The sequence below is a fragment of the Herpailurus yagouaroundi genome, unplaced genomic scaffold (assembly GCF_014898765.1).
Source record: "Herpailurus yagouaroundi ecotype Mexico unplaced genomic scaffold, PumYag 163, whole genome shotgun sequence".
Lineage (NCBI taxonomy): Eukaryota > Metazoa > Chordata > Mammalia > Carnivora > Felidae > Herpailurus > Herpailurus yagouaroundi.
Window position 1 is genome coordinate 2,851,269 of NW_024412404.1, and position 26,334 is coordinate 2,877,602.

Genomic DNA, 26,334 nt, shown 5'->3' on the forward strand with positions numbered 1-26,334 from the left:
TGAAACCCCAGCTTTCACATTATACACCTGTATAATTTTGGATGACAGTGTATTGAATTAAAATAGAACTTCAGGGACGCCTGGGTGGCTCAGTTGGTTAAGCGTCCGACTTCGGCTCAGGTTGTGATCTCAGGGTCCGTGAGTTCGAGCCCCGCGTCCGGCTCTGGGCTGGACAGAGAGAGACAGAGCATGAATGGGGGGAGGGTCAGAGAGAGAGGGAGACACAGAATCGGAAACAGGCTCCAGGCTCTGAGCCATCAGCCCAGAGCCAGACGCGGGGCTCGAACTCACGGACCGCGAGATCGTGACCTGGCTGAAGTCGGACGCTTAACCGTCTGCGCCACCCAGGCGCCCCTTAACTTACTGATTAGAGATCGAGTCATAATCCATTGCCCTGTTTCATGGGGATAATTTTAAAAGATAAAGATTTAAAGAAGTACTGTAAGTACTGTAAGCTTTTACCTCTGGCAGAAGGGACTATCTTAAGCATAAGCAGTATTGTGATACAATTTAAAGAATCCATTAAAAAAATACATTAAAAACACCTCAGAGAGTCAAGTAAAACAACTGCTCTGATCATTTCAACAGCCCTGATCACTTCTCCGGGCTCCAATTATGTTTAAAATTGTTTGCAGCTTAACAGTTAGATGCACCATGTATTTAACGAAGCTTAAGTGTTCGGATCCTGCCTTAGCATGGGCCCTTCCCAGAGCCCTGAGAGGGGTGTTCACATAATCATACATTTTTGAAAAATGTATGGAATAAGGTAGTTTAGCCACAGTTCTGTAAAGCTATTGTTTCTTTCCAGTTCAACTCCCACCAGTTGCATTTCTCCCCAGCTGCCAGCAGCACTGACGGGACCATGAACATAATGGGGATTCAGCTCAGGGGAAGCTGAGTGGAGGATACATTTAGCTGAGGCTTAGGGGCATGTAGTTATCTCCAGCACTTCCAAGTCATTGCCAGCGATCCTAACATAGCAACAGCTTCTGGAAATACTCCTTCTACCCTTTCTGTGGACTCTGTCGGCATCTGGAGATAAAGATATAGGGTCAGAGATCTTGTCAGAATGGTAAGTAAGTGGGCAGCGGGTCATAGAGGAGAAGCTAACTTGTGGGAAATTCTTCCAGTCTGGAGATTTGTAAAATTACATCATTATGTCATCCAAATGGAACTTCCCTTGTGTCAGGAATACACTCATTAACACAGCATAAACAATCATAAATGCATCAGACAAGTTTTTGGAATCTGGAATTCTTTAGAATCATGCAAATTAGAATTTAGCCTAATACTTGTGTTTGTAGGGCATAAGCTTAGAGAAATCATACGAACAGCTCAGATGTGAAAGAAACTTGATAAGTGTTTTCTCAAATTTGATAGAAAGTCTAAAAATCTACATGATGTTATCAATAATGAGGTAAGAAGTCAGAAAAACCATTTTGAAATAATTAATTATAAAAAGCCAGTTTGGATTAACCATGTTAAAGGAGAGACTGAGTTATCTTTTTTCTGTTCATAGTAAATATTACAAAATTGCGATTCGTATAAAGAGACAAAGATAAAGAATTTGCCAGCTGAAAGGATGAATAAACACTGAAAGTATGGATTCCAAAAATTGTTGCCCCTCAGAAATGTAAGGTCAAAAAGCATTATAAGGATGTGTCAGGCAATCAATAAAAATATAATTTTCTATGAATTTTGTGACTTTATGGTACTTTTCAACTTTAAAAATTTTATAATTTTACTGTTTCTTATTCTCATAATATTCCCTATCACACTTAATCTAGCATTCTTTTCCTTTAAAAGTTGCCCCAAATGATATTACTTCAGGCCTCATGGAATTTGCATCTGCCTTTGGATATCTGAGGCCACATGGATGTCATATTGGTATCTCATAATCAACATGCCCAAATGGGCACTTACCCCAACCGTAAGTGCCCCTTAGCCTCTCTCCAGAATGGTAGTGGCATCAGCTCAGCTCGTTGTCAAAGCATATACCCTGGTCATCACTGATGATCTTCTCTCCCTCGGTCAACACACCCAGTTCATCTCTCAGGTCTTACTGTCCTAGCTCCTTACAGTATCTCATCATTATTTCCACCTCTTCAAACTGACCACTCCCCTGGTTTCAGAACCTGTTCGGATAGATGTGGAGCCTCCACTGGTCTGGTTCTGATGCTACCTTATTGTCCCTCCTCAGATCTCCTCTTCAGTGACTTTTCCTTCCTAACCCCACGTTCCTCATCCTGACTATGTCACTCCCTACTCACATTTTGTTTTTTTCAATTCCATCCTCCATCCAAGTCCTTTAGCAGGACCCTGAAAGACCCTTCTAGGTGTGGATATTGCCTGACTCCATAGCATCATTTTTCTGACTTATTCTCCAACCCCCTAAACTCCATTTATGTTCCAGCAATACTGAATTAATTTCAGTCCATCAAACATGTCTTTTTTTTTTTCTTTTCTTTTCAATGGACCAGAAATTTCTCCTCATGCATGTGTCTGCTTGGGAAATTCTTCATTCTTCAAGACTCAGTTTAGAACCCACCTCTGTTGTGAAGCCTTGCCTGACCCCTCTGCCCTCCACCATACTCACAACTATTCCTAGTAACCACCATGCTCTGCACAGAGCAGCCTTTACCTATCACACCTTAAGGATTTGCTCCCCACCTGTATGGGAAGACATGCATCTATTCATCTGTTACCTTTGATCCTTAATCATTGGTGAACACATTTCTATTCCTGACCCCATGCTCATTTCCTGAATTTCCAATGAAAGATTGAGATAGGTTGACACACGTGGGTTTACAGTATGGATGCCAACATCTTAACCATAATTCCTCTTTCTGTCTCTTTGTTAGAGGTATGAGGGTTGGAGCATGAAGATTATAAAAGACAAATTCTTATTATGGAGTTGTTTGAACATTTTACAAAAACCACATTACTTTTATAATTAAAAAAAAAAAAATGCCTAACTCAGGAACAGCCATGATAGTTCCATGTTTTCAGCTGTGATTAAAGGATCTTGAAACTGTATGTCTTACTTTTTCCACCACTTTACTTTCTGAATTATGTTAAGAGAGATCAGTCTTCTCCTTTTGGGTATGTTTTCCAGCAACTTCTGTGAATTTTATCCAGTAGCAAAAAGAGGGCTCGGCCTCTTTCATCCATCCATCCATTCATCCATTTATCTACCCATACAACCATTCATTTATTTTTGGACTAGGTAATACACTCACATGGTTCAAACTTCCAAAGACACAAAAGTCTCCCTTCCCACCTCTGTGCCCCAGGCACTCCTTCTCCTCCAGGCACAGTGTTTCTTGCATCTCCCTTCAGGGTATTTTATGTATTTACAAGCAAATGTTCTTAACCTTTTCATCTGAAAAAATACTTTAGTCAGCTTGGGCTGTCACAACCAAATACCATAAACTGGATAACTTACACAAAGAAGTGTATTTCATCACAGTTCTGGAGACTGGAAGTCTCAGATCAGGGTTGCCCGCCTGGTGGGTTCTGATGAGGCTTCTGAGCTTGTAGATGGCATCTTCTTGCTGTGTCCATGCAAGGGAGAGACAGAGTGACCCAGCTCTCTGTTTTCTCTTCTTAAAAGAGCACTAATCCCATAGTGAGGGTTTCACCCTCAAGATCTCATTTAAACCTAATTATTTCCCAAAGGCCCCATCTCTAAATACTATCACATTAAGGGGTAGGGTTTCAATATATGAATTTGGGGCAGAGGGAGAGATATTTCACTCCACAGCAATGTTTATTTCTAAAAATAAAACAAAACAAACATATGCAGTGCCAACAGATCTTTTTTTTTTTTTTCCTAAATGGAGTTTACCAAAATATAAATATGAAATTTTTAGGAGCACATGCCTTTTCATCCTATCCTCTTCTGTTCTTTTTTCATAGCATGTCAAGAATGGTTCTGAAATGGTTCTGTACCTCTCCTGTGCAGCCCCTTACAACAGTATTCAGGGCTCTTCAAGATTCTGACTCCAAACTCCCTTCTTTGCTTAACACCTGAGGACCCCCTGCACCCTACAATGGCGGCACCCTGAATTATCTGAGCTGACTTTCAGTGCTTTCCTCATGGAATTTCCTCTGCTTGGAAGCCCCACCCCCACAATTCTTTCTCCAATGTTTATTCAAATATCCCTTCCTCTGTTTGAATTCATAATCTCCCCCTCTATGTTCTCATTTCACTTTATAGCATAAATTACAGCATAAGTGCTAGAACACAATTCTAAGTAATCATGTGTTCTCCCACCCCCACCACCTACAGCAGGAATTGTATCTGATTAATTTTGTGTCTGGAAAGTACTTTAGAGACACTGAATGCAATTTGGCCCAAATAATTAATAAACTGTATTTGCTGAGATGATAGCATGAATTTATAATACCCCCTGAAAATTTAAAAACAAAGATAATTGAGTTAAATTGAAAAATCTAGCATCACAGCTGTGGAAGCTTGTGGTCTTCTTTATGCTGAATGTAAAACGGATATAATGAATTACCAGCTGTTTTTAGATGCTATAAAATGAATGCTTTGCTGAGGCTTCCCAGAAACATATATATGTATATGTATATATACACTCTCATTAAAATCAGTACCCTGAACTGGCAGAGAACAGTCTTCTTCTCTAAAGCTTTCTCTGGGGTAGTCAGTCTTCATTTAGAATGTGAGTTTGGGATTTTAAAAGTAAGTTTTAAAAGTTCTTAGGTTCAGGCAGAGATTTCACAACCCTCTACCTCCACTGTGAATCCCAAATGCTCTGCCACCTAGGAGCATAACATTGTCAAGGCCGTGCATTAGTACCACAAATAGTGCCAGATGACACAAACTGCTCACTGTGTAAAAAGGTACTAAACACTTAAATTAAATGCATGTGATATACTACCTCTATTCTTTACCCTAATCTGGTGCTGTTGCTGCTGCTGCTTTTTTTTTTTTTTTTAATATGGAACATGTCATCTTTGCCCAGGGGCCATGCTAATATTCTCTGTGTCATTCCAATTTTAGTAAATGTGCTATCTATAAGAGCATCTAATTGGGGTCTTATTTTTTTTAAGTTTATTTATTTGTTTTTGAGAGAGAGCATGAGCATGCAGGGCAGAGAGGGAGAGAGAGACAGAGAATCTCAAGCAGGCTTCTTGCTGCCAGTGTAGAGCCTGACCTGATGGTTGAACTCACATACCCTAAGATCATGACCTGAGTTGAAATCAAGAGTCTAACGTTCAACCAACTGAGCCACCCAGGCACCCCATAATCTGAGTCTTCTAATACATATTTGTAGATTTCACGGTAGTCACTCTTTCTTCTACATCCCATTAAGGGTAGGCCAAAGAGAAATTCTTACTAAGGGACTCTTATTATTCCTAGTTCTATTTTACTCATATTTTCTTAAAGACTTAAAGATAGTTCAAGTGCAGAAATTTCTCTTAAGAATATGGTGGAGGGCAATGAAAGAGAAAGTTTTGGATACTGGATTATTTAAAGTATAATTTAGATCTTTTTTTTTTCCTTTCATGGAATTGTGAATTTTTGTGTTTTAAAAAATCAACTAAAATTCTGATGTGAAAATACTTTAAAATTAAAAATGTAAAATTTTGTTTTTAACTTAAAACTTTTTAATTTTTAATTTTAATTTTTTTAAAGTTTTATCTATTTATTTTGAGAGAGACAGGGAGCAAGAGGGGGAGGGGCAGAGAGAGAGGAGAACAGAGGATCCAAAATCGGGCTTTGTGCTGACCGCAGGGAGCCCATGCAGGGCTCCAACTCACCAAGCCTAAGTCAGACCCTTAACTGACTGAGCCACCCAGAAGCCCCTGTTTTTAATTTTTAAATAAATGCAATCTTTAATAAAACACTAAACATTTTAGAAAGTGAATATATCTGTATATATATCTGTGTGTGTGTGTATGTGCATATATACATATATGCACACATACATATGTATACGTATATCTATATATCCATATATGTATATGTATGCATGCATGTGTGAAATGTGCTCCTTCTTTGGCCTAGCTGGAAAATCACCGACTTAGAAAAACATAAATATACGCTAGCTTTAAGTATGAGAAGTGAAAGTAATGGAATCTAAATGTATATGTAGTATCACTTTGAGTGCAAAAAGTTTTATTTTTGCCAATACTGGAAGGGGAAGTACCCGACCCAGGGTGAACGGTAGATTTCCGACGACTAGAAACAGTAGGACGACACTCTTCTGGGCTGAATGAAAGCGCCTGCGCTAAGACTCAGTTGGCGCCCGCCCTCCTGCTTTTTCTCCAGCCGCCCTTTCCATTTTTTTTCGCGCTTTAGCCACCCGGGAAGGCCCGCCCAAGCGTGGCTGGGCTCCGATTGGCTCCTTTGAAAGTCTACGGGCTATCTGATTGGTGGGCCCCGGACCCTTTAGCGCGGTGAGTTTGAAACAGCCTGCACTTAACTCCAAAGCTGGCTCTTGGAAGTTGAGGTGAGAGCGACGCTGACGTGGTAGCTGCTGCCGCTTTCGTCGTGGGATAATAAGCCGGGTAGAGTTGCTGAGGTCAGGGTCATGCCTACGGGGTGTGTGCTCGGCGGGGGTCGGCTCGGAGGCCCCCGAGAAGGAGTGCTGAGGAACCGGGTGGTATTAGGAGGCCGGGCTGGGCAGCGGGGGTCTGCGCGGGGCCAGGCCGGGCCTGTGGAGACTAGGCCGGGCCTCCACTCGGCTCCGGGCCTGGCCCCGGCTTTCCAGGAAGGTTCACGGGAGCCCAGACCCAGCGGACGTACACCGGGGAGGGCTGGGGCTGCCCTGGCCTCGGAATTGCAGTCAGGGGTCGCGGTCGGCTGTTCCGGAAAAATGCCGCCGACCTGGCTGAGGAGGCTTTCGGGTCTTGGTTGAAGCCAAACCCTTGCATTGGTTCGACGACGCGGAGTGCCAGGCTCCGTCTTAGGCCCTGCGGCTCCGGCCTGTCCCCTGTGCGCCCTGCTCTAGCCTTCGGGGGCGGAAGGCCAGACGGCTCCGGGGCAAGATACCCACGCCGGTTCCCAAACCCAGGCCGTCCCGGAACACCGAACTAACCTGTGGGCCTTCTCGGACTTGCCTCCGTGCCCAGGGCCCTTGTGCACCCAAGGCGTTTAAAAACACTTGGCCGAGGCATAGAGCTAGAGGGAATTTGGATATTTTTCGTTTTAATTTTATGCTTGGTGGCTGTTACGTACAATGCAAAGTGGAAAGCTAAGAAATGCGTAGAGATAGATACAAATATGTATGTGTTAGTATTTTTATTTAACACTAGAGTTGGTCATGTGCACGTCCCGCTTCCTTTAAAGACCTGGAGGTCTCTGGCTAGGAGATGAAGCCATTGGCATTTTACATCCTGCTGCTAGTACGCAGCCCCAGGAGACATTCAAAAGGCATTTTAAACTGACATCCTTTATTTTAAACTGTTACAAATAGGAAAATGGAGGGAGGGTAATTAAACCCAACTTTGAAATTGAACTTTTAGCCATTTGTTCAAAGAGAGCTCAAAGTCTTATTGTTCATTAGGCATATTAAATCTGGATATTGTAAAAAAAGGCAATTATCCTAATTATTGCTATTTTGTAACATTAAAATAAAAAATATTTAAGATTGGCCCTCATGACAATGTAGTGCAATTTTTTGTTCATTTAAAAAGATTTGTCTCTACTTCTGGGATATAATTTTGCAGATGAATGTGAGAAATAGAACTTAAAGTGTCACTCAGAGTCACCTTTACATATATGATCTTATTAGTGTGGAGAGGAGTGTGTTAGGAAATCAAGGGAATTATGATTTGGGCTTCTGAAGTTATGTTTCACTGGCAAACTTCTCAGCTGTGGAAGTTTTGAGTGTCAGCATTTTAGCAGACATTAAAACAGTCTTGCTAATGGGTGAGCAGTATGGCCACATTAGCTCCCTACTGGTGTCTTTTTTTTTTTTTTTTTTTTTTTATTTTTTTTTTAATTTCTCTACCCACTGTGTGTGTGTGTGTGTGTGTGTGTGTGAGTGAAATGTGCTCTTTCCAACATGAGACTGGAACTCACAACTCTGAGATTAAGAATTGTACACTCTTCTGACTCAGCCAGCTGTGCGTCCTGCTACTTGTGTCTTTAAAAACTGTTTCTTGGGGCGCCTGGGTGGCGCAGTCGGTTAAGCGTCCGACTTCAGCCAGGTCACGATCTCGCGGTCCGTGAGTTCGAGCCCCGCATCAGGCTCTGGGCTGATGGCTCAGAGCCTGGAGCCTGTTTCTGATTCTGTGTCTCCCTCTCTCTCTGCCCCTCCCCCGTTCATGCTCTGTCTCTCTCTGTCCCAAAAATAAATAAAAAACGTTAAAAAAAATTAAAAAACAAAACAAAACAAAAAAACTGTTTCTTGGGGTGCCTGGGTGGCTCAGTTGGTTAAGTACCCAACTTTGGCTCAGGTTATGATCTAGCGGTTGGTGAGTTCAAGCCCCGCGTCGGGCTCTGTGCTGACAGCTCAGAGCCTGGAGCCTACTTTGGATTCTGTGTCTCCCCTCTCTCTCTGCCCCTCTTCCACTCATGCTCTGTCTCTCAAAAACTGAATAAATGTTAAAATTAAAAAAAAAATAAATGTTTCTTTTGAATTCTCTTCAAAAAAATATGAAGCGATACAAATTCAGTCAAATATTATTTACGGAAATGTTTGGGTGTATAACTAGCACACATTGGTGCTTCTTAGAAGTGTTATGTAAAGAGAACATACTTTTGTTTTTTGTTTGGGGTGTATACATAAGTTTGTGTCTAAATTTGAGTGTTACTTTGTTTGGAAGAAGCAACTACTATACTGGTTAAGATACACAAATACTTCTGATGTTTTAAGAGCCAAGAAAGGTGGGAAAATCTTAATAGCAGAAGTCCTTTCCTTTATAAGTGTTTTGGTTTTTTTAATGTTTATTTATTTTTGAGAGTGAGAGCACACAGGCAAATATGTGTGGGAGGGGCAGAGAGAGAGGGAGACAGAGAATCCCAAGCAGGCTCTTTGCTGTCAGCAAGCACTGAGACTGCCCTGGGGCTCAACTCAGTAACCGAGATATGACCTGAGCCGAAGTTGGACACTTAACCGACTGAGCAACCCAGGTGCCCCTGTAAGTGTTGTTTTAACATAACTAATATTAATGGGAAATTAACACTGTACTAGAGACTGTGGAAAATGCTTTACACATTGTATCTCATTACAAACTTTAAACCACCTTTTGAGTTATAGTGGCAGGTGATCATGTGATCAAGTTAGTTTTTCCTCTCATTCTAGGATCTACCATATCTACGATTAAATATGGAAGACTATACCAAAATAGAGAAAATCGGAGAAGGTGAGTGTTTTTAATACCCAAGTTTTAAAAAAGGATTTTGTAATGCTTATAACATCTGTGACATAAAGACATGTAAATATTAAAATCAAATCTTTATCCTGTGCTAATGTGCATTAATTATATGTTCTTTACATGGTAACTTAAACACAAAAATGTTCATATCCAAGAGAATTGAAATTATTCTGATATGATTACCTGGCAACCCTCTTCCCCCCAATTATCTTAAATATGAAACATTTAAAGCAGTATTTATAATTTGAGAAGACTGTTGATAACTCGTATGTGTGTTGGGAAAGGTTAGGGCAGTAGAATTAGGTTTAACAGTGTACTTTTAATCTCCTACAATTGTTTTTAAGGTAAATATTTTTACCTAAACTTTCTAAGCTGCTACAATAAGCTATTAAGCCAATTTAAATAAGTTTTCTATATAGTTTCCCTAGATTTAAATGATCTGTCTTGTTTACATGTTTAAACAATTCTAAACCAATAACTCTTATGTATAATTATTCATTCCCTTTCTGTAGTACTTTCATTAAAGTTTTTAAAGAATGTTTATATGGCATAAGTGATGGGTAAAAATATCCCTTTGCCTTTTTCCCCCCAACATAAAATCTAACTTTCTTTTTTAATTTTTAAAGTTTGTTTATTTATTTTTGAGAGAGAAGGATAGAGAACATGTGAGTGAGGGAGAGGCATGAGGGAGAGAGAATCCCAAACAGGCTCTGCTCGGCCAGCATCAAAGCCCTATGCAGGCTTGAACCCATAAACCCTGAGATCATGACCTGAGCTAAAATCAAGAGTCAGATGCTTAACTGACTGAGCCATTCAGGCGCCCCAAGAGCATCTAAGTTTCTATATAAAAGTCTTGGTATTAACATTCTAAACTCTATAGGAATAAATGGTACAACTTATACTATTAGAGTCTAATTTATGTAGGGTTTGTTTTTTGTTTTTTTAATTTTTTTAATTTTTTATTTTTGAGAGCATGAGCAGGGGAGGGGTAGAAAGAGGGAGAGAGAATCCCAAGCAGGCTCTGCTTTGGTACAACTCGGTGCTCAATTCCAGGAACCGTGAGAAAATGCACAACCTGAGCTGAAATCGAAAGTCAGATGCTCAACCGACATAGGCACCCCTATGTATGTAGATTCTGTTTCAGGGATGTTTCTGACTAGTGTATTGTTAGTGTTCTCCAAAACTATACTTGTACAAGGAGTACTACTAAAAAGCCAAGGGCAGAATACTGGAAAGAATTTAGTAAGATACTAATGATATGTTTGGGTGGTGGTTGGGTTAGAGATTGATTCTTGTTCTTAACTTACAAATGTTAGATGATTTTTTAAAAAAATCACTTAGATACTTTATTAACACCTGGTCAACTAGGCTAGTCTTGTTTCTGAGTTAAAAATAGGTTTGATTAACAGACTTAATGTTTTCTGCTTTGAGTTTTTCTTAAGTCTTCAGAGAATTTAATGAGTTCTGATTTTTAGTTTGGAATAAAAAGAAACATTCTTTTTGTGTAAATGTGTTTTTCTTTGAAACTCTGGAACTCCTAACATGCAAGAGACTACAGATTTGACTCTTGAGGAAGGTACTGTAATTGCTACTACAAATAGAAGTGGTTCAGAGCGTAATCTGAAATGTAGTCTATTTACTGGAGTTACAAGCCTCCCCAATTCTTCTACATGATACCTCCTCATATGCCTTGTTCATTGCCTTTGGCAGTGGCAATTCTTTCAATTTGTTTTCCTTAATATCCTTTTTCTTTGCTACACTGTAAGTAAGCTTTGTGAGGTTTGGGATTTTGTCTTGTTCACAGCTGTTTGAACAGTGCCTGGCAGTAGTGTCCAGCACTATTGGATGTAGTCAAATATTTGATAATAACATCAGTTTCCCTTAGTGTTTTTTCCTGTTTCTTTTTCTGGCTTGTATTGTTTTGACTACTCCAGTGCCTGGCAGTTTTAGATTATGTGGTGGACATTTTTTTTTTTCTTAAATTTTTTTTTCTAATGTTTATTTATTTTTGAGAGAGACAGAGACAGAATGTGAGTGGGTTAGGGGAAGAGAGAGAGGGAGACACAGAGTCTGATGCAGGCTCCAGGCTCTGAGCGGTCAGCACAGAGCCTGATGTGGGGCTTGAACTCAACGAGCTGTGGGATGATGACCTGAGCTGAAGTCGGACATGCTCAACTGACTGAGCCACCCTGGCACCCCTTTGGTGGACATTGTTTTTGAAAAAATAAATTGTACAAATAATTTAAGGCCTAGATGATATCTTTCACACAGTATTTTCTTTTGCTTTTTGCCAGATACCTGGTCAAATTTTAACATTATAGTACTGATTTGAAAAGTTAAATTTCTTTCCCTCAACTTTTTATTTTATTTCCAAACATACAGAGAAGTTGAAAGATGAATTTAATGAACCTGTAATACCTTTTACCAAGATGTTAGTTTTGTCACATTTACTTTATTATCTGTGTTTTAGCATATTGTTTTTCTGTTGACCAGTGTAAAGTAAGTTGTAGTGGTGTGCTTTACTTTTTATTTTTTTAATTTAAATCCAAGTTCATTAACATAGTGTAATAATAATTTGAGGAATAGAATTTACTGGTTCATCACTTACATTTAACACCCTCTGTTCATCCCAATAAGTGTCTTCCTTAATGCCCCTCACCCCTTTAGCCCTTCTCCCACCCAGCACTCCACCAGCCAACCCTCAGTTTGTTCTCTGTATTTAAGAGTCTCTTGAGATTTGCCCCCCTCTCTGTTTTTGTCTTATTTTTTCTTTCCTTCCCTTATGTTCATCTGTTTTGTATCTTAAATTCTACATGAGTGAAATCCTGATATTTGTCTTTGACTGACTTCACTTAGTATAACATACTCTAGTTCCATCCACATTGTTGCAAATGGCAATCTTTCATTCTTTCTCATTGCCGAATAATATTTCGTTGTACATATGTATACCACATCTTCTTTATCCATTCGTCAGTCGATGGACATTTGGGTTGTTTTCATACTTTGGCTATTGTTGATAGTGCTGCTATAAACATTGAGGTGCATGTGCCCCTTCAAATCAACATTTTTGTATCCTTTGGATGAATACCAAGTAGCACAATTGCTGGGTTGAGGGGTAGTTCTATTTTTAACTTTTGAGGAACCTCCATACTGTTTTCCAGGGTGGCTGCAGATATGTCTTACTTCGAATACTTCTGCATGTATCTTCTGAAGATCTAGTCAGTGTTCTGCATTTCATTTAGTGATTGATATCTCCTTAATCTTTTCTAACTTAGAATAGTTCCCCTACCTTTTCTATCTTGACACGTTGAGGTTTTTTTTATTAAAATTTTTTTTTAATGTTTTATTTATTTTTGACAGAGAGAGACAGAGCATGAGCGGGGGAGGGTCAGAGAGAGAGGGAGACACAGAATCCGAAGCAGGCTCCAGGCTCTGAGCTGTCAGCACAGAGCCCCACGCGGGGCTTGAACTCACAGACCGCTAGATCATGACCTTAGCCGAAGTCGGACGCTCAACCGACTGAGCCACCCAGGCGCCCCAACACTTTTAGTTTTTGACAACCTGGTTCATTTCTTAAATATAGACTTTTCTTATTTCAGTTATTACAAAGACAAAATTACAAATTTTCCGGTTTCTTCTAAATTACAAAGATCTGAGTGTTGTCACTTTAGTTTTTGAACTCTATCATGAGAAAACATCTTTTTGGATCATGGTAGCTATATCCATGATGTGGGACCTAACTTGGCCTTTATTCACTCAATAAACATGTGTTAAATAAAGGTTTTGTGCTTAGCATTTAGAGTCTCCATAACTTTGACTATAACATTTTTAAAAATTTAATAATGTTTAATTCATTTCAGAGTACATACCATGCATGCATCTTATAAATAATTTTTGGTAATTGCCTAGTAGAATCATTCTGGTCTGTTTAACTAGAGCTCTGTACCAGTAGTTATGAGGGGTAATGGCTCAAAAAGAGAAAGAAGAGAACCATAGAGCACTTGTGATTTCTAAAATTGGGTAAATACTAAGTGTTGGCTATAAGTTAATTAATTGTTATGAGTAAATTTTAGACCTTGATGAGGTTGTATACTTGAAGGAAAGAAAGAATATTGGGAAAAATTTAGTCCTGAATTTACCATTAACTGCTTATATTATATTTATGCAAGTGATGATTCTTCCCGAGTCTGCTTTCACAGTGTGCCAGGTGATTGTGCTTCTGACTTAACTACTTTTGTGTTGTTTTTTTTTTTAATTTTTTTTCAACGTTTTTATTTATTTTTGGGACAGAGAGAGACAGAGCATGAACGGGGGAGGGGCAGAGAGAGAGGGAGACACAGAATCGGAAACAGGCTCCAGGCTCCGAGCCATCAGCCCAGAGCCTGACGCGGGGCTCGAACTCACAGACTGCGAGATCGTGACCTGGCTGAAGTCGGACGCTTAACCGACTGCGCCACCCAGGCGCCCCTTGTGTTTTTTGATGCAAGTATGATTTATACCCAAAAAATGGACAGATTTTAAGTGTACAGAAAGTTACCAATTTTTAAAGATGGTTGTAGAGATCCATAAAATTGAGGTTTTTAAAATCTGGAATGACTTTGGTTGTCCAAGAGTCACAGTTAATCCAGATTTAATCAAAATAATGTGAAATGGCTCTTTAGTCAAATTCTGTCTTTAAAATGACACCAGTATTTAGGAAGACCCACTATTGTATAGAATTAAAAAAAAATTTTTTTTTTGGATGTTTATTTTTGAGAGAGACAGAGCATGAGTGGGGGAGGGGCGTGTACACACACACACACACACACACACACACAGAATCTGAAGCAGGCTTCAGGCTCTGAGCCATTAGCACAGAGCCTGACATGGGGCTTGAACTCACGAACCATGAGATCATGACCTGAGCCTAAGTCAGTTAACTGAACCACCCAGGCACCCCTAGAATTTCTCTTTAAGGGAAAATTAGGGGATCCTGGCTGGCTCACTTGGTAGAGTATGCAACTTTGGATCTCAGGGTTTTGAGGTCAGGCCCTATGTTGGGTGTTGAGATTACTCAAAAATAAAATCTTAAAACAAAATTAGAACAAAGTTTATATAACATCAGTTTGCCACTCACCAAACCATCTCTAGTAGCCAGTAGATAATTTGATAGTAGTTCTTAGCCTTTTTAAAAACATTGCTACCTTTGGCGAAACTGGTAAAAACTAGAATAGATCTCTTTAGAAAAATGTACTCTAATCACTTTTGAAGTTATACTGATGTTACAGAAGAATAATAAGGTATTCAGTAAAATTTTATGTATAGTCAAGCAGTTCAGGATCTCCCTAAATTTTCCAATTCCAGTTTAAAGATTGTATTTATTTAAGATTTTATTTATTTATTTTAATTTGAAAAAATTTTTTTAATGTTTATTTTTGAGAGAGCATGAGCACGGAAGGGGCAGAAAGAGTGGGCGACACAGAATCCAAAACAGGCTCCAGCTTCTGAGCTGTCAGCACAGACCCCAACTTGGGGCTCGGACTCGCAAACTGCGAGATCATGACCTGTGCCAAAATCGAATCCCTAACTGAGCCACCCAGGTGCCCCTATTTATTTTAATTTTAAGTAGGCTTCACGCCCATCATGGGGCTTGACCTCATGACCCTGAGATCAAGAGTCACATGTTTCACCTACTGAACCAGGCACCCCTCCCACTCCAGTTTTAAAACGCACTAAATCTGGGGACTAAATGTGTCCTGTATATGAACTTTTTAAATCAACTAATCTGCCTCCCTTAATATTGCCACTTCTGTCCTCTGTATCCACCCTTCTCCTGCCCAAGATCCCTTATATTGACATTGTTACTCCTTATCTGAAGCCTATATATCCAAATCAGTGTTCTTGTTAACTTCAGAATGGGTGGGAGGCTTTCCTACTGTATAGTAGATATTGTGAACTTTAGTAGATTTTATAAATATATATTTTGTAATGTTTGTTTATCTTTGAGAGACTGAAAGCATGAGCAGTGGAAGGGCAGAGAGAGCGGGAGATAGAGGATCTGAAGCAGGCCCTGTGCTGATAGCAGAGAGCTTGATGCTGGGCTTGAACTCATGAACCTTGAGATTATGACCTGAGCCAAAGTCAGATGCTTAAACCGACTAAGCCACCCAGGTGCCCCATATTTAATAAATATTTAATAAAATATTTTAGCCCGATTCTTTTTTAGATAAGGGTTGAGTATGTATTTGATATGCATAAAGCAGTCTATACAAAGTTTTCTGAAAGTGTCACAGTGACTCCTGTTAATAATTCCTCAGCCCAAATCCTCACCCTGTATTTTATGCCTGCTTTATTGTTAGATTGGATATTTGAAAAGAGATAAATTTCGATCTGCAAAGGATCCGTTTTCTTCTCTAAAATGTGCTGGGAAATTGTTATTTAAATGTATGGGAAAATTGTGATGACTACATGAACTTTATTTCTAAACTATAGATGTGATAGGTTGTAGTTACCCGCAATTTCTTTTTGGAAGTGATGAGAGTATCATCATGAGTATGATACTTCCTAGCTGGTCACAGTAGACATTTCTATCACGTGACATTTTACAAGATGAGTCATTTTGTAAAATCTTAGTTTGTGGAGGGTGTCGTATAGTAGACATTTACTTTGTCTATTTCAGGTACCTATGGAGTTGTGTATAAGGGTAGACACAAAACTACAGGTCAAGTGGTAGCCATGAAGAAAATCAGACTAGAAAGTGAAGAGGAAGGGGTTCCTAGTACTGCGATTCGGGAAATTTCTCTATTAAAAGAACTTCGTCATCCAAATATAGTCAGGTATGGTATATTTGAATTTAAACCATTTTCCGCATACTATTTCAAGCGTGAATTTCAACGTAGAAATTTTTACATTTGCTTAATATCTGGTCTAATTGCTGAGCAGAAGAGAACCCTACTATTTTTGTTAATTGGGGGTGCCAGGCATAGGAAAAATGGGCTGTTAAAACAGGAGCAGGGTGATAAGAGATTAGTATTGCGAGCTGAAAACTCAAGGTAAACCGGCCAAGGGAGAAAAAAAGTCCTTTTTCACACACCTTTATCACCTATACCAGTCTGAGCTTTGGTCCTTGAAGACTTCTTAATCAGAGTCCTAAGACAGGTAGTTCTGTCAGATGAAAAAGAAAAGTGTTTTTCTTTCTTTTAACTATTTGGATTGGTATTGGCGGGGAGGGAGGGTGTTTCCTAACAGGCCAAGTTACGGTTAAATTGCATTTTTCTGGGGTTGGAGATAATGAGCAACTGTTAAGCGTTCCTAATAAATCTTAAAATTTATTTCTGTAATTCACTTCAATGAAAAAACAAACTCTGAGCAACAAGTAGTCAACCTAGAAATGTTCTTTTGTAATAGAAGTGGTTTGACAGTTAGTACCTTCTGTATAATATTACGTAATTTTCAGTTGCTGCCCTGAGAGTCCTTTCTCAAATTCTAGTTTAGAACTAAGGTTTTCATTACTAGGGAAGCTACCATCTCTTCTTTCCCAAAACAGTATGTACTTTTTGTTGTTACAGAACATTTCTTAAAGCTTCACTTTCTGTGATAGCCACTGTTAAGTTTTTGGAAGTTTTGTTTTGTGAGAGGTCAAAAATGTTTCGTAGATATTTTTTTCCATATAATTGTTTTGTTTTTCAGTCTTCAAGATGTGCTTATGCAAGATTCCAGGTTATATCTCATCTTTGAATTCCTTTCCATGGATCTCAAGAAATACTTAGATTCCATCCCTCCTGGTCAGTTCATGGAATCTTCACTTGTTAAGGTAAAAAGCTTACTTAAGTTTATTAGTATTTATCCATTGTGAGTGTAAAGGGTCTATTCTGTAGAAGTTCCTGTGTTTTGGGGGAATATCCTTGGAAAGAGTGTTAGGAAGTAGAACTAGGAAGATTTTTTTTCCACAGTCTATAGGTTAGATTGTTACCCCTTTTATTACTAGATACTGCTTCTAGTTGTAGAGTGAAAAGTTGTGCCTGAGACAACAAAACCAGTAGGTATGTATGCCATTGTTGGAAGCTAGGATGTTTTGGTCTTTATTTGAGGGTCAGGTATGTGTGAAACAATGTAACAAAAGCTTGGGGTAAGGTAATGACGGCAAGTGGTTTTATTTTATTCTGGTTTTGAATGTTTTGGTTAATTTACAATAGACATTTCTATATTATAAATGTATAATTTCTAAATTATAAATGTATAATTTTTTTAAAAGCACTGAAGTGTATATGTGGATATGTCTTATCTTTACACTAACTCTACCAAACCACTTCTCAGAGGTAGGTACCCATTGTTAGTTTTTTAATAGTCTTACAGACACTTGCATGTCAACTTTGTGTACATACATACGCTGTTTTACAAAACTGTAAAACCCTTTTACTGTGAAACATTCAACATATAGCCTTACCTGTTTACCTAAATGTTTGATCTGATTATTTAAACCAGTTCCATACTAATAAACATTGAAATTGTTTTCCAGCTTGGTGATTCATGCTCTTAGGAACAATGCTGCAGTGAATCCTTATGTATATTGATCTTCATTTGCAATTTTATAGGATAAGTTCTTATAACTTGAATCAATGAGTTGAAGATGTTTATTTACATTTAAAATCATGATAGTGCCAGTTGCCCTCCAAAGACTTGTAGCAGTTTACTCATTGTGGTGGGTAACAGTTACTGTTTTAGTACCTAGCTTTATCAATCTTTTAAATATTTTATCAGTCCATCATGTGAAAAAGGCAAATATTTTGTATCTCATTTAATAATTTTTCATTTTTTAGCCATTTATAAACATCTTCATTGATGTTTCTGTTAGGATATTTTTTCACTGATCTCTAAGGTCCTTTTTGCTAACATGTTGATAATACTCCCTTTATTCCTTTTTTCTTTTGTTGTTTTGACTTGTTAATGGCATATACCATTAATAATTTTTATCATATATTTAGCAGTCTTATACATAACTTTTGGACTTTAGCTTATATGTCTTTCAAACATCGTGTATGCTAGAACAATACTTGACAATATTTTTTAGTAGGTTGCCACACCTCCCTTTTGTTTTAAATTGTGTGGATGGATCAAAGTTTTATTTTGGTATAAAGAACTAGGGATCTTCATGGTTAGCCATTTGTTCCAACAGTTGATTTTATGTATTATTTTATAATTTTGAACTTTATAAGTCAATATTGTTACTATGTATACTTCAGATTTCTGTAATATTCATGTTGCTTCAAATGACAATTACGTTGTCTTGGCAACACCTGTCTTGTATAATACTTTTCTCTGAACTAATAAATAGCATCTTACAATAATTGTCTCTATTTAAATATATAATCATAATATCCTGTTTGTTATTTCTTTTGGAATCTGTGACCAGGGTTTCTAAAGAGGAAATGAATATGTAATAAGAAATAGAGATGGACAAATCTTAATAAAATTAGAGTTGCTATAAGTATATAGATAAAAGTTTAAAAAAATTTCTATACAGAAAACTAATTAGGACTTAAGAATAAGAGATGAAAAAAGAATGAGAGATGAAAAATAGTAGAAGACTAAATGAGTTCATATGGATGTGTCCATAAGGTGAATATCTTAGCATATCAGTGGGCTTCTCACCCCAAATGCTGCTTGCTAGTCTCAAATGGCCTGAAAGCTTTTGTGGCAGTTAAATTGTTTATCTGTATTATAATTTCTTATATCTTTGAAACAAACCCACCAAGATTATTTAGAAAATTATTGTGTGGTACAGTTAAGTTTCTAACTTATGTTTCCTTCTTCCAGAGTTACTTGTACCAAATTCTACAAGGGATTGTGTTTTGCCACTCCAGAAGAGTTTTGCACAGAGACTTAAAACCTCAAAATCTATTGATTGATGACAAAGGAACAATTAAATTGGCTGATTTTGGCCTCGCCAGAGCTTTTGGAATACCTATTAGAGTATATACACATGAGGTATGTAGAATAGTGGTTTTTGTGTTTTAGAGTATGTGTGATTGCTGGATTGTTTTCTGTATTTGTTTTTTAAGTCAAGAAAGAAATAATAAAGGTTTCCATTGTGCAGGATTAATTTATTGCCTCTCAGCTCCAAACTCAGCCTTCACTGCATGTTATGTGAAAATCTGACTCAGACCTTTAAATATTTCTTTGCCAGCAGGTGTGATGTCAGTAGATGGTGTTGGAGAGGCACTGCAGGAGGAAGGGGTTATCCTTACTACAGTTCTAGAAATTATTATTTATTAGTCAGTCTCTTTATTCTAACCCTCTCTTAGTTAAGAATCTTTCTTAGTAAACTTTACCCATGAAAATCTCCTGTGTGTTTTTTGTCTCCTGCTTGGATCATCTGGTACACAATTTGGATTGGTATTGACGGGGAGGGAGGGTGTTTCCTAACAGGCCAAGTTACGGTTAAATTGCATTTAGAAGCTACTATAATGTTTTTCAGTGTTAATACAGATGACATGGCATTTCATTTGTTATTTCTGGAGAGAAAGGGAATATTGAATTGTATAGTAGAGAGCTTCTGGGAAACTGTCTTCTGTGGGGTTGTCTATCCCTGAGCCCAAAGACTATCTTCAAATCAAAACTTAGAACAGTGTTCATTTGGTTAGATGTCTTGGCTTCTTTTTATCATCCCTTTTTATTATTTTTCCCATTGCTGTTTCCCATTGGCTTAAACAGATGCTTAAGTTAGAGATATTTTTGCCATGACAAATTATAGATAGTAAAATAATAGATTAGCCCTAGACCACTGTTATTTGACTTATGTTTTTATTTTTTTAAGTTTATTTTGAGAGAAAGCACAAGCAAGTTGCTAGTGGAGTAGGGGCAGAAAGGGAGAGAATTCCAAGCAGGCTCTGTACCGGGCTTGAGCTCATGCATAAACTGAGATCATGACCTGAGCAGAAATCAAGAGTTAGACGTTTAGCTGACTGAGCCACCCAGGAGTCCCTGACTTAACATTGTTAACATGTAAGCAGTATTCATTCATTTGTACGGTGCCACACTGAATTTATTATCAATTGCCTTTTTGTTTTTTTTGAAAAGTGAATGCTATCTTGACTATTTTTTTTATCCTTTTCCTCTAATGATTTGAAAAGCAAGAAAAGAGTTGGTATGTTTGTATAGTGTTTTTTAACCTAATGACTAGAACTTAGGAATGAAATATTTATCTTCCATTTAGTATATTGTGTATAGTTAATTGACTTTCGAGCAATATTATCAGAGGAATTAATGGAACTTTCTAAAGGATAGTCCTACTGAAATATAAATGTTTATATTTAGGTTTTTAATGTATTTATTTAAAGGTATTTTTATTCAGTGTAAAAATTTGCTTTGTAATAGGTAGTGACACTCTGGTATAGATCTCCAGAAGTACTGCTGGGGTCAGCTCGCTACTCAACTCCAGTTGACATTTGGAGTATAGGCACTATATTTGCAGAATTAGCAACTAAGAAACCACTTTTCCATGGGGATTCAGAAATTGATCAACTCTTCAGAATTTTCAGGTATTTTTGCCTTATATTTAAGCTTTTAAGAAGTTTTCAGATGAAATAATAATAAGGCAACATGTATAACAATAAGATTATATGTATGCTTTAATAATTTTTTTGTTTTTCTCTGGCTTTTTAGAGCTTTGGGCACCCCCAATAATGAAGTGTGGCCAGAAGTGGAATCTTTACAGGACTATAAGAATACATTTCCCAAGTGGAAACCAGGAAGTCTGGCATCCCATGTCAAAAACTTGGATGAAAATGGCTTGGATCTGCTCTCGGTAAGAAGACCCTTTATACTGATTTCAACATTATTGATTCTGGATGTACTCAATTCCTGTCTTTTACCTGGGAAATAGAAAGCCAATATATATTGTGCTAGGCACATAGCTATTATGACTGTTAATGTTTATTATATACTAGCTTCATTTTAGATACCAAGAAACATTAGTGGTTTTGAGAGGAGGATTCAGCATTAGATGTTATTTGTTTGGTTTTTTAATCTTACATAGCGAAGATGCTCTGTGAAGGCAAGGCCAGGGTTAGTACACCTTTATTTAAGTTGCTGGTGTGTAATGGCCCTCCCTTCTAACTTTTTGTCCCGGTGTGTACTACTTTTTAGTTTATTCGAGACATAGGTTTTTCCTTATTGCTTGATATTTTTAGTTATTAAAGCCATTTACTGCATGAACTCTCATTTCTTACTTTGTGCCTTGTTTCTACATCAGAAAGGTTAGGAGGAATAATGTAATTCTTATAAATCCATGGGGCATGTCTGACTTTTCATTTCACCTCAGGTCATGACCCCAGGATCCTTGGGATCAAGTCCCTCATAGGGCTCTGCACTGAGCATGGAGCCTGCTTGAGATTATCTCTTTCCCTCTGCTCCTTTTCCCTGTTCTCTCTCTCTCTCTCTCTCAGTCTCTCTCTCAAAAAAAAAAAAAAAAAAAAAGCATTAACAAACTATAAAAAAAAAATTGCATTTACTACTACATTGCCACTTTCAACTGATAGGTGTTTTCTTTAAAAATAGGACCAAAAAAATCTATTAGGATAAAAAAGAAATTGCCCTAGGCCTGCTTTAGGAAAATTGTTTTTAGAACAGTATTTAAATATTGAGCTTTTCTCTCAACAATAGCCAAATTATGGAAAGAGCCTAAATGTCCATCAACTGATGAATGGATAAAGAAATTGTGGTTTATATACACAATGGAGTACTACGTGGCAATGAGAAAGAATGAAATATGGCACTTTGTAGCAACGTGGATGGAGCTGGAGAGTGTTATACTAAGTGAAATAAGCCATACAGAGAAAGACAGATACCACATGGTTTCAGTCTTATGTGGATCCTGAGAAACTTAACAGGAACCCATGGGGGAGGGGAAGGAAAAAAAAAAAAAAGGTTAGAGTGGGAGAGAGCCAAAGCATGAGACTCTTAAAAACTGAGAACAAACTGAGGGCTGATGGAGGGGGTGCGAGTGAGGGGAGGGTGGGTGATGGGTATTGAAGAGGGCACCTTTTGGGATGAGCACTGGGTGTTGTATGGAAACCAATTTGACAATAAATTTCATATATTTTAAAAAAATAAAAATAAAAAATAACAAAAAAAATATTGAGCTTTTATTTGTTTATTTTTTTAAAAGTTTACTTATTTTGAGAGAGAGTGCACGGGGTGGGGGGGGCGGGCAGAGAGAGAATCCCAAGCAGGCTCTGCACTGTCAGTGCAAAGCCCTACCTAGGGCTTGATCTTGTAAACCTTGAGATCATGACCTGAGCTGAAATCAAGAGTCAGGCTCTTAGCTGACTGATCCACTCAAGCGCCTCTAAATATCGAATTTTTGTTTATTTTTTTTTAAGTACATTTAATTTGAGAGAGAAAGCACAAGTGAGGGAGGGTCAGAGAGAAGGGAGGGAGCAAGAATCCCAAGCAGGCTCTGCACCAGTGGTGCAGAACTCCACAGAGCCCGACACAGAGCTTGAACCCACAAACTGTAGTACAGACCCCTACACGGAGCTCATACCCACGAACTGTGAGATCATGACCTGAGCTGAAGTCAGACACTTAACTAACTGAGCTACCCAGATGCCCCCTAAATCTTAAGCTTTTAGATGGAACTAATTTTTATGAATCTTGGCTAATGTAATATTGTGATATTATCCTGTAAATCTTCTAATTGGTCTTTGGGCTCCTTTCAGAATTTATAAATCATTATGCCTCTAAATTCAGCTCAGATTTCCAAATTGCTTACAGTGAAATCCCAAGTCCTTTACCTGTCATTCAAATATTTTATGTATCAATATTGTTGATTTGACTTAGAAGGCCTTTCGTATCTGTCTTTTTAGCTTCTGTAATTCTTGAACACAAAGAATTTCACTTCAGTCAATGAAACTCAAATACTGTAAATCATGGTTCCTTAGTCTAGCTAGTATTGACATCTTGGACTGGATCATTTTTTGTTAATGGGATCGGTCCTGTACACTGTAAGATATTTGACAACATTCCAGTCCTTTTCCCTATACCTGCCTGTATGTAGCATGTTCCTCTCAGTTGTGACAATTGCCAAATGCCAGACATTGCCAAATGTTCACTGAGGGGCAGAATCTCACCCAGATGAGAACCACTACTATAAAACATCAGACTTGGTTTCACATTTAAGCTTTACCACTCCTTAGCTTTATGAATTGCTGGGGCAAGCCGCTTAACCTCTGAGCCTCAGTGTCCTCATTGTAAAATGGGACCAATACTTACCTTTGTTGTGAGGATTGTGTAACATGGTATGTGTCAAGCACTTAATATAGTGCTAAATATGTAATAGCAGCTCAAAGGGTAACTAGATAGTAAAAGTATGTCTGGTTTGCTTATTGATTTGATTTTCTTTAAGATTAATGTTTCTTAAAGATAAAATTTAAGATCAGCATTAAACTTTATGCAGTCTTTTCTGGTTATGTGTAAATTAAGTTTAATACTAGATTGACCATCATTCATTTAGTCTCATTTTAACTATGTTTATAACACATTGTGCTCTGGTTTTGCTTTTATTTGGAACTTGATGGAAGCTACATTAGAAACCACTATAGCTAATTGCCACCATTTCAAGAATGTTGTAAATAACTCAGATGGCCATTTAATTCTCAAAGTAAATATAGTTAACTAGATATCTTTCTTAAATTTATGTCCTGGTTTTAAAACTATCTCTATCTCACTAAGAATGCTTGTGTCTTAAAGCATAATTTATAGCAGAAAGAGGTTATTGAGGTATCTACGATTTAAGGAATAAGAGCTAGAGGGTGAAGTATGGAGGATTGAGACATTTATGTGGTATGGTACTGAACTAATGGAAATGTTCATTTGGTAGTAATTTTTAAAATTATTAGCTTATGGCTTATTGGTAGAAAAATTAAAGCTTTATTTTTTTATGGTTCGTTTCTTAAGTCAAAACCTTTCTTCTTTTTTATCTCCCCGCCCCCCCCTCCAGAAAATGTTGGTCTATGATCCTGCCAAACGAATTTCTGGCAAAATGGCACTGAATCATCCATATTTTAATGATTTGGACAATCAGATTAAGAAGATGTAGCTTTCTGAGCATTTCTACGTATCAAAAACAGATAGTTATATTTTTACTGTTAACTTTGTCTATTTTTTGTTTTGTGTTTTTCTTTCTTTGTCATAAACTTAAGCTGTACTTCATCTTCTGATTTCAAAACTGTAACTTAAAAATGTAAATATTGTTCTATATGAATTTAAATATAATAATTCTGTATATGTTTATAGATCTCACTGTAACAACTATATGTTACCATAATAAAAGTATAAATCTAGTACTGATGTCAGGAATTGGAAAAATTTTGAGTTAGCTTAAATCATCTCAAATCTTTAGAGTCTGGTTTTCCTGTAGTTGGAACCACCAAAATTTAGGAAAGTGTGCTAAGTTCAAAGTTCATAAAGCTTTGAAGTGTTTTTATGCTCTGTTTAAATTTTTGTCTGTTTCTTGCCAAGTGGTAACCGTACAACCTGCCTAAAGATGAGTATTTTTCTGCTGTTATTTCAATTTGTGACCTAAATGTTCAAGCATTCAGAATGAGAAAACTATTGAGATTTGAGAAATGATGCTGAATTTATAGAGGTTTTCAGTAACCTATAAAACTAACATTAGAGCATGCCAAAGTTTGCTAGGTTTTACAGTCAAAGATCAAGGGCTGCTCACAGCAGGGAAGAACAGTTTAGAAAATTTATGAACTAGCCTATTTTTAGGTAGGTTACGAAAGCTGTTTGTCTAAGTGAATTCTTATGCCTTGGTCAGAGGTAATAACTAGACAAAGGAGCTGCTCATCTTGGCTTTCAAGTCTGACTTACAGTCAGTCTGCAGTAAGAGAGTGCAGAACCTAGGGATGGAAGTCATTTGGGGTCACATTGTTAAGAGTTAAGATTTCACGGTGGGAATTTGGTAAATGAAAGGTCACACAAAAGATTTGATTAAGATGGTGAAATGACATCCCCCTAGGCTTGAGTTTTCTTACTTATAAAGTGAAGTGTTGAACTGCATCAGTTTTTCAAATTGTGGATTGCAACTCTATAGTAGTTCACAACTTCCCCTCCTCGCCATGTAGAATAGAAACTCAGCGCATCTTATGAGTAAATATTTCTTGATACTTCTGTCTCAGTAATGTCTAGATACATGAGGGTTACAAATGGTTGAGGCTTTGTGGATTTCTTAGAAGCAGCAGGCAACCTCACTGATGCATGGAGTCTAATTGTTTGAAAAGTCAATAAGTCATCAATTTAGAACCTACATTGTGAACCAGGGAAACGAGATGGTAGAACAGTGTGTGTGATCAATTGCTATAATGAGTGTCCTACTTTTTTGTGTAGTGCTGTGTAAAGTGTTTATGTCAGCTTCAGTAGCTGGGTGAAAGCTACTGAATTGGGTCCTCCCTCATCTCATACATATTTTAAATTGGCTTGTGCTCTCTTGCTTCTGATTAATTTTAAAATGGAACATGTCTCTAGGTCAGTAGTTCTTAAGTCTGTTGTACACTAGAAATACCTGAGACTAATTCTAGCCCTACTCTTGAGCAGTTCTGAAGTTGAAAACTGGGAAATGTATCCCAGGAAACTTTGTTCAGAAGTTCCCCAGGCTGATTCTGATGCAGCCCGTTACCATCAGTGGTGAGTTTAATGACATCTAGTTTTCATTGTCTTAAAACTTCATGGCATTATGCAGTATCTTTAACTTGTTCTATTTCTGTTTCAGTCTATACTTTTTCATGACGGACAGGAGATAGCTATATATTTTGTCACCAATGTAAGACTTCCATATACTTGAGCATAGCACTGTGACAATTGCCCTATGTTAGCATTGTCCCTAGTCTTTGCCGTAGGTTTTTTTTTTTTTTTTAAGTTTAAATATACAAGCAAGGATGCAGAGATTAATACATAATGTACAATAAAATCTTGGTAATTTACATGGGGACATGG

The 26,334-nt window shown here is 37.7% G+C and overlaps 1 protein-coding gene, 1 long non-coding RNA gene and 1 other non-coding gene across 5 annotated transcripts; 2 read left to right on the forward strand and 1 right to left on the reverse strand.

Moving 5' to 3' along the window:
* Nucleotides 1–1,304: 1,304 nt before the first annotated feature.
* LOC121037499 (uncharacterized) lies at nt 1,305–1,696 on the forward strand. Its single transcript, XR_005793788.1, has 2 exons — nt 1,305–1,417; nt 1,520–1,696. It is a non-coding gene; the product is annotated as an uncharacterized LOC121037499 (long non-coding RNA).
* A 3,250-nt stretch (nt 1,697–4,946) lies between these two features.
* On the reverse strand, nt 4,947–5,053 carry LOC121037631 (U6 spliceosomal RNA). Its single transcript, XR_005793891.1, has one exon. It is a non-coding gene; the product is annotated as a U6 spliceosomal RNA (small nuclear RNA).
* Nucleotides 5,054–6,427: 1,374 nt separating this feature from the next.
* On the forward strand, nt 6,428–25,496 carry CDK1 (cyclin dependent kinase 1). Of its 3 annotated transcripts, none has more exons than XM_040485111.1 (8): nt 6,428–6,482; nt 9,282–9,342; nt 16,013–16,169; nt 17,023–17,146; nt 19,150–19,320; nt 20,710–20,873; nt 20,998–21,139; nt 24,335–25,496. In XM_040485111.1, the coding sequence occupies exons 2-8, from the start codon at nt 9,306–9,308 to the stop codon at nt 24,431–24,433; spliced, it is 894 nt and encodes a 297-aa protein (XP_040341045.1). In that variant the 5' UTR covers nt 6,428–6,482; nt 9,282–9,305; the 3' UTR covers nt 24,434–25,496. The 3 variants fall into 3 exon arrangements, with proteins under 3 accessions (XP_040341045.1, XP_040341044.1, XP_040341046.1); XM_040485110.1 differs by having other exon boundaries at nt 6,440–6,554; XM_040485112.1 differs by having other exon boundaries at nt 6,477–6,540.
* The last annotated feature ends 838 nt before the right edge of the window (nt 25,497–26,334 follow it).